General features: G+C 59.7%; 1 protein-coding gene across 1 annotated transcript; it reads right to left on the minus strand.

The window, feature by feature from the left end:
• Positions 1 to 1,111: 1,111 nt before the first annotated feature.
• NKX2-1 (NK2 homeobox 1) lies at positions 1,112 to 4,469 on the minus strand. The gene is made up of 4 exons (XM_037163987.2): positions 4,403 to 4,469; positions 3,875 to 4,013; positions 2,789 to 3,174; positions 1,112 to 1,848 (listed from the first exon to the last, which is right to left on the minus strand). The coding sequence occupies exons 1-4, from the start codon at positions 4,467 to 4,469 to the stop codon at positions 1,112 to 1,114; spliced, it is 1,329 nt and encodes a 442-aa protein (XP_037019882.2).
• Positions 4,470 to 8,542: the final 4,073 nt, after the last annotated feature.

Consider the following 8,542-nt stretch of genomic DNA (forward strand, 5'->3'; position numbering starts at 1 on the left):
CTTTCCCTTTCCTTCCTCGTGGAAGCAATTTAGCTTTTTCTCCCCTTTATTGCCAAACCACGGGGCTGCTCAAGGTTTGGTTCTACTCAATTCAGAGGCAGAAGGCCAGGGCTCCTCAGTGGGTTCAGGACCCTCTGAGCCCCTAGACAACTCACATGCCCACCCCATCTGGCCATGGATGAGTGCTCTCCCCAACCAAAAATGCCACTTAAAGCCAAATCAAAACCAAACAAAAGGTGGGTTTTTAATCAGAAAAGGCATCTTTTTAATTTGTATAATTTATTAGAAGCTTCTTAAGAACTATATTTAAGCCAGATATCTACATAAGTTACAACAGAAAAAGACTGACGTTTCAAATACCGAACTGCCAAATAATATACATGGGTTTGTCAGTGCCCATAGAAAATGTGATGGGCTTGGGGGGCGGGAACTGGTGTTTTTTTTTTAAACAACAAAATGTACAGATTACTAAAAACTAGGCATTTAGTCCAACTTTTGACAGCGTTTTACAGCTACAAGTTCACATCAAACATAAAACAGTTTTAGCCAGGGCTGGCAGGCTGAGCCTGGGCAGCGGGGTTTGCTGGGAGGGGCCATTCCCTTTGTGTCACTGACAAGCGGGTTCTGTGGAGGTGCCTTTCCTCTCCCCAGCCCCGGCTCCCCTTCGCAGAAACCCCGGTATTTACAGGCGAGTCCACTTTGCCGGCCCAGGGTACCCAGAGAGCAGTCTGCGATCTTGCGAGTCCACAGCCAGCACAGGTCCCGCTGCAAACTCTGCCCCGTCCGGGCGTGGGAAACCTATCCGAACCACCTCAAGGATGCCCCGAAAGTTGTTCTTATGTCCTTCTCTGTTTAAAGGCTCTTTAAAGAATTGGATTCGCTTAGTTGTTTTTATTTTCTTTAAAAAAAAATCCCACACATTTTAGAAGAAAAAAGAAAAAGGAAAGACGTCCAGCAGTTTGGCCTTTGTGGTTTTTTTTCCCTTGGTCTAAACCGGACAGGTTCTTAAGAAAAGCCGAAGCGCTTGGAGAGCCGGGTGGTTGACGTGTGTGGCGGGCAAGAGGGGAAGCGATGAGGCAGTGCGCTGGGCAAGGTGCAGCCCGGCGTCCTCTCACCAGGTCCGACCATATAGCAAGGTGGAGCAGGACATGGTGCCGTAGTCCGAGCCCGAGGAGTTCAGGTGGGACAGGCTGGAGACCTGGCCCTGCAGCGCCACGGGGCTGGCGGCGTGGTGCGCCAGGTCCGGAGACTGGCCAGCGCTGCCCGGCTGGTGGCCCGGGTGTGCGCCCAGGCCGGGACCGCTGCTGCCAACCGAGATCGCCGCCGCGGCCGCCTGAGCGGCCTGCGCCTGCTGTTGAGCCTGCTGCTGCGCGTGGCCTTGCAGGCTGGCGGCCCCAGTTGCCGGGGCACCAGCCTGGCAGGGTTTGCCGTCTTTCACTAGGACCGGCACCGCCACACGGCGGGGCGACTGCTGCTGCGCTTGCTGCTGCTGTGGGCACCCAGCGCCCCCTCCGCCGCCGCCGCTGTCCTGCTGTAATTGCTGCTGCGCCGCCTTGTCCTTGGCTTGGCGCTTCATTTTGTAGCGGTGGTTCTGGAACCAGATCTTGACCTGCGTGGGTGTCAGGTGGATCATGCTGGCCAGGTGCTCCCGCTCCGGAGCCGACAGGTATTTCTGTTGCTTGAAGCGTCGCTCCAGCTCGTACACTTGCGCCTGGGAGAAGAGCACCCGGCGCTTCCGGCGCGGTGCACTCGGCAACGGGGCCATGTTCTTGCTCACGTCCCCCAGTGAGCCCAGGCCGCCCATGCCGCTCATGTTCATGCCGCTCGCCGGGCCCATGAAGCGGGAGACTGTAAGCGACAAACGCACAACGTCGGCCGGGGCCAGGCCAGGCCAGGCCACCTCTTTCTTCTGCGCCTTCGGCTGGCCGGGCCGGGCCCCGACGGCGCCCTCCTCACCTAGGCCGCCTCACCCGCAGAGGCCCAGCTGCGGGATCTCCGGCGCCTGCTCTTGCCATGCCGTCGAGGGCCTGCCTGGAGAGCTCCCACCTCAACCCCTGCTACCTCCCTCGGTCTCAGTGCTCCACCCAAAAAGTGCAGTTGTTCCGTTCGTACCCAAACCCTGGCTGGAGTTAACGGGGTTAACGGGCCACCGGCGGCGAACTGGGCCTAGGCCAGGAGGTGGGTTTCCACGGCAAGACTCTAACTTCGGCAGTTTAGGAGATAAAGGTGTTCAGAAAGCTAGAGCCCCCAGACGCTTTGCCTCTTTCCTGCGCTCGCCTGTCAGCCCCAGTGCTGGCACTTGCTTGGCCCATTTAGATCCCGCTCTGGAGCTGCGCGCCCTCCCACCTGATTAGACTGGAGAGAGGCCGCCCCGGAGCCTGAGCGCGTCCCTGCCTGGCAGCCTCCCGCCCCGCCAGGCCGCATCTCTCTGCGCCCTGCTTTTCCCTGACTCCCTAAGTTGGGGAGGCACCTTCTTCGGCACTGCGAAGTCTCCGGCGCAGCGCAGAGCAGAGCTGCCCGTTGGCTGCATCTGGGAGACACGGAATACTATAGCGCCTGCCCCCCCCTCCCCACGCCAGGTCCCGATACTATGAGTCTGTTCTGGGACCCCTAAACCCAGCAGGAAGAAGAATCAGTCCCCAGCTCCCGCGCCCGACTCCCTGGCGCCGCTGCCGGGCGCCGACCCTGCTGCCCGGCGCACAGCCCGCAGGCGCCGCGCCCCTCGGGCGGCTCGCCCCGCTCCTCCCGCGCACAGCGCGCAGCCCCGCAGTAGGGCGGCCTCACTTACTGGCGGGGAAGCGCGGGTCTGGGTTGGCGCCGTACCATCCGGGGCCCGAGGCGGTGTTCCGCATGGTGTCCTGGTAGGGAGGCAGCTCGCTCATGTTGCCCAGGTTGCCGTTGCAGTAGCCCCCCACGGCGGAGTGCGAGAGCTGGGGCACCCCCGTCGCTGTCATGTGGTAGGCGGCGGTGACCGCGCCGTGGTGCCCCACGGCGTGCTGCTGCATGGCCGCGGCCGGCGGCGCCGCCTGGCCCTGCCTGTAAGCCGCCAGCGGAGCCCCGAGGCCGCCGCCCTCCATGCCCACTTTCTTGTAGCTTTCCTCCAGGGGACTCAAGATGTCAGACACTGAGAACGGAGTCGTGTGCTTTGGACTCATCGACATGATTCGGCGGAGGCTGGAGGAGGAAGGAAGAGGAGGAAAAAAAAGGGAGAGGGGGAAGGCGAAGACTCGCTGCTTTTTTTTTTTCTCCCTCTGCCAAATATTCTGGTGTTACCTTAACGCCGATCTTGTTGGATGTACACGTAACCGAGTGGACCGAGTCCGCCTTAATTGGCTTGAGTGGAGGCTCGGGGGCTGCCTCGCGTTTGTTTTAGCCCGGCGCCAGGTTTTAGGCTGCTACCAGAGGCGGGGCGTAAGCGCTAAAGCAACAAGACAATAGAAGCCTACATCTTGCCCGAGATAATTAGCTTACATGCTGATGACAAGGTAAACACCTTTAAGTTTCACTTGTCAGGATTTTTAGGTCTCAAAGAGGGAGAGAGAGAGGGAGAGAGAGAGAGAGGCAGAGACGCGACCCGAAGCATTTCTCCCCCCTCCCCCGGACACCCCCACCCCTATATTTTGTGGGGTGCCAGCGGCGCGCGGGGGAGGGCGAGGCGGGGGAGGGAGGGAGGAGGGCGCGGGGAGTGGGAGGGCAAGAGGTGGGGTAGGGAGTAGCCGGGGAGGAGGGGTGGCGGTGAGAAAGGAAGGTGAATGCTGCTTTGCAACCAACTTTCCGAGTTACAAAGTGAACCACTTCTCAGTTCGCTGGGGTCCCCCGGGGAGAGGACAGGTGTTTAAAGGGAAGGGGCCAAGGGCTGGGTTGGGGGCTTCACCTGAGCCTTCGGGGGCTGCTCTTCCCTCCCGCCGCGGCCTCCCAGCCCCGAGCCTTCCCACCGCCTCCGGACCACATCGGGCTTCGCAGCGCCGGGCCCCAGTCGCCACCAAATGAGCTCGAGAGTCTGGGGACGAACCCTGAGGCCGCACTGTTGGCTGCGTGTCTGTCAGTCTGTCTGCCTCTTCTGCTACCGTCAGAGGGACACCTCTGATCCCCGCCCCCTTTCCCTCTACCCAAGAGACATTCCCAGCGGGCGCTGAGCTGGGGATCGGCCGCGGGCGGGAGGCAGTCCCAGATCCCCGCGTCCTCCTTCCCCCCAGCTCAGGGTCTTCTTGGAGGAACAGGGTCCCCTCCTCCGCATCACGCCACCCCCTCCTTACATTCGGCTCTCCTCCCCACCTCTACCCGCCCCCCCCCCACCCGGCCAAGACGAACACATCACTAGCGGTTGGAGCTGGGGAGCTGGGAGGCTGGACGGGGGTGAACGCGGGGGGCCATCGCTTAAATTGTCCCACCTCGAACAAACCTGGTGTCCCCGACCCTGGCCCAGCGCCTGGACGCGCGGGGTTCTGGAGCTGACTTTCCAAGGACATCCCAGCCCCAGCACCCGAGCCCAGGGCCACGCTGATTTCCCCTCTGATGCTTCAGGGAGGGTGCGGGCAGGGCGCGTCCTGGGTGAACTGAGCCTGAACCCCCGCGGGCCCGGCTGGCCGGGAGGGGGCGAGTCCCGAGGCGCGAGCAGCCCGGAGGGCGGGAGGCTGGGCTGAGGCTCTCCTCTGCCCAGAGCTCAGCCATGCAAAAGTGCACTTGCTTCCCCGGGAATAACCAAATATCTTTGTTTAAAGTGGCGGCGTAAATGGCCAGTCGCTTTGTGGCCACGCTGGATATTAGTAGATGAGGATCATTCTGCTTCAATTGGACGCCTCTCATCCTGCGAGCAAGGAACTGCTTAGGAGGAAGTGGGTTTCCTGTCTGCGCGTTCCCAGGCTTGAAGTGTGAGCCCCGTGCCTTGAGGGTCCTTGGGCACCTGAAGAGGAGGAGCTGCGCTCCGCAGCCCCGCCGAGGCGTCGGCCTCCCTGCTCCCGCCAGGCCCGGCCTTCCGGCGGAGCAGACCGTGGAACGGAGCCCCGCGCGCCGCAAATCCTGAGACCCACTCCGATTTTTGCCCTTGGATTTTAAACGTTTTGTTCCTTTGTTTTATATTCTTTGGCTGTTTTAGCCTCCTCTTTGCCCTAGGGGCTGGGAGGGGAAGCGCTCCCCGGCTGGGCTGGGGCCTCCGAGGCACCGTGGGGGCCGGTTATGGAGGCTTCTCGAATTTGGTTTTTGTTTTCATATTTTCTTTCCCCTCCTGGTAGAGAAGGGACTCCCAATGATGAACAGGCACTTTGAAAGATATTCGGCGGGTTAGGCGCCTTTTCCATGAACAGCAATTGTAGTAGGAAAGTTTTTTTATTGGCTTTTTATTTGAATCTTCTCCTTGAGGAGTGCTCTGCACCCCTCAACACAGAGCCAACTTCTATACTAACATTCGCTTTGCTCACCACCTGCGTCCGTTCCTGGGGGAAGAAAGCTCAGAGCACCCCACCCCCACCGGTGTGGGCCCACGTTTCCGTGTGGCCCCTTGGCGGCTGTGGAGCCAGCGACCCTGCGTCTCCCCGCCAGAGGCGCCCGCTGGTCGTGCTGCTAAGACAGGCACCGCGCCGGCTCCTCGCCCTTCTTCCAGTGGAGTTTCTCTGGGGGGCGCTCTCGGGAAGCACTTAGACCCCATCAGCTGTGCTTTTGTCAATGTCGTGGTCTAAGCCTCTAGCACGGAGTAGCTAAGGCAGAGCACGTTGGGCTCCAGTGAACGGTCGGCGAGAACGGTGGAAACAGCGCGGACCTCGTCTGCAGGCCGGACCCCAGCCTCAGGCCTGCGCCTCCAGCGAGGTCTTAATGCCACGGCGGGGGCGGGTTTCCCGGTTCCCCGTCTTTTTTCCCTTTCTCCCTCTACTTTCTGTCATACTATGGGTAAGTGTAAGAAACACCAAGTGCAGAACGTTTCTCCCACTTTCAATGCAATTTAGAAACAGAGGTAATTCCTCACACGATTTTTGTGAGATTCAAGTAAGACTGGGCAAAAAACAAACGTGCTTTGGAAGTTTCGAAATGTTCGAGTTCGGTGTCAGCGCCGGAGGTTTCTCCTACATCGTCACCATCAGTACCCCTCCGCCCCTAAGACCTAAAGCTGAGTGAAGGGGTGAGTTGGGTGCGTCTTCCACAGTCCCTGCCTCCTCTGCCCTGGTCCCTCGGCTGAGTTCCAGGTCCACATCAGGCGCGCGCCGGCGCAAGTGGCTGGCAGCTCCCGCCTACACCCTCGCCCTGGGCTCAGTGGGGGGACAAGCACTGGGAGCCATGCAGCGGGCATCGGGGCGGGGAGGTGAGCACCAGAGTGGATCTCCAAGGAAGAGGGCGGGTGGGCCGGCTACTGCTCCTGCGCCACCCTCTCCCCGAAAGCAGGCTTGTGCAGCAACCTCCTCCCCACCTCGCTGCTCCCCCCACCCTGCCCCCGCTGCCGCGCACGGGCACCGACTTCTAGATTTGCGGGCTCTCTCGCCCTCAGGCACACACACACACACACACACACACACTCTCCATTCTACACTCTTTCCGACATGCACTGCACTGTCAAGAATGAGCCTGAGAACTAGTGTCTTGTGGAGAAAAGGCAGATATCTATATTTCCGAGCTTATCCAAGAAAACTCCAAAGTCCTTGAGAGGCCCTTCCTGGTCCCAACACCGCTGCCGAGTCAGAGTGTTCTTTCAGCCGCCTCTCGGATTCGTCTTTAACAGGACGGACCCCGGTTAAACCAGTAATTTCTTGATGGCTGCAGGGGATACTTGGGAACCCGGAGTCCAACCCGTAGGGCCCGGGCATCTTCCTTTATCCCCCAACTAACTTATTCTGGGGCGGGGTGGATGCAGTGGGCCGGCGGCGGGGCAGGGCCCAGTTCGGATCTCTCACGGAGCTGTCCCAGGCGCGGCTGCTCACGCGGGTCTCAGTCTGGGCCCACGATGCTTTGCCACCTCTGATCCGCCCGGGATGCAGGACACCGGGAGGTACAGACCTAGGCCTGGTCAAGGATGTGTGGCATTGCCATCCCCTTTTGCTAACCACCCGCGTGGCCCTTTCCTCCTTCCCAGGTCACTTCCTTGAGATTTTAGAGGGGCGTTCTCCTACAGAAGACGAAGCTCAGACCTGGTAGGGGATGAGAAGGGAATGCCCGGTCTCCGCCCTGGCTCCCCCCACCCCCACATTTTTCTAATTCCCTTCTTAGTCCTTCACACCTCCTCTTGGGCAGCAAGCGACCTTATTTCCTGGTGGTGTTATTTTGCTCCGAGTCTTATCGCAGTCAGTGAATCATTCCACAAACAATTATTGAGTGCTGGCGGCCCTGCCAGCCTCTGTGCCAGGCTGGAAAATCCAGCCTCCAGCAGATAAGACATGGCACCTACGCGCGTTGAGCTTACAAATTAGCAACACATCACCCCCAAAATGTAGTAATTTGGTGACAAGTGTTACTCCGAGATCCAGTGGAGACAGAGTTGGGAAGCTTTGTGTGGGTTTCCGCACCGTTTCCCAGTCTTTGAGCGCTCAGGGTGGTGGGCAGAGTGCTTGCAGAGACGTCGGAAGTCCTGGGATGGGAGCCTGGCTTTGCCACTTTTCAGTTACCTGGTGTGGCCCTTACGGACCGCACCGCACCCCGGAGCCGCTCCAGTCACCGCCAGAATAAACTAGAATGTTGTTTTCTGCTCTTCCTCGAGGCAAGAACCTATTTTATGTATCCTCGATGCTTCTGGTGCTTCTAGAAATGTTGAATTAAGAAAATAAAGCCCCTTAGCACCTGTTTCCTGAGCTGTAAAAATGGTTATAGCATGCACTGTGTTGTGTTAAAGATCCAAGTATTTAAGGATGAGGTCACGTGTGAGTTTGTCAATCATAACAATCGACAGCAGACGGAAGGGGTTGTTACTGCTGGTTCTGCACCTGGGTCTGTAGAAACGGTGAATCCAGGCCTCTAACTCTGCATGAAGCCCTTGGTTCCCTCATCTCCTCCTGGGCCCATGCTCGTAGAGGGCGAGGTTTCCTCAGCCAAGCGTAGGCTCCAGAGCCAGACGGAGCTGGGTTCCTGGGTGCACTCGAGGCAAGCCAGCCCAGGGAGCCGAAAGCCAGAGCGCAACCCAGCCCTGGGAACCGCTGCTCTCCAACACCAGATATCCGAGGAATGGAAACGGAACCCTCTGGCGAGCGTCTTCCTCCCCCTCAAGGATCCCGCAGAACCCCGTCGGCCCTTTCCGCAGGCACCAGGATGGAGAAGCTCTGAAGGAGCCGAGCGCAGGCCGGGGGTGTGCAATAGGGCGGCTTTCTCGAGGAAGCGAGGAAGAGATGCTCCGAGACCCGCGCTGAAGTGCGCTCCCTCTAGTGCTCCCCGTCTCAGCTTCACCGTCTAGGGTCTTTGAGGGAAACCTTTCTTTTGGGGACCCTTTACTCTAGTCGTGGCCGGTGGGTAGTCCCGGGGGGGGGGGGGCGGGAAGGGGGTGGGGCGGCCCGAGGACGTCGGACTGCGGCTCCTGTGCGGTTCCCTCTCTGCACCAGCGTGCTCCGGGGTTGGAATAGGAGGCGGGGTG

Source organism: Artibeus jamaicensis, unplaced genomic scaffold, assembly GCF_021234435.1.
Source record: "Artibeus jamaicensis isolate MK-2021 breed Jamaican fruit bat unplaced genomic scaffold, CSHL_Jam_final contig_760, whole genome shotgun sequence".
Lineage (NCBI taxonomy): Eukaryota > Metazoa > Chordata > Mammalia > Chiroptera > Phyllostomidae > Artibeus > Artibeus jamaicensis.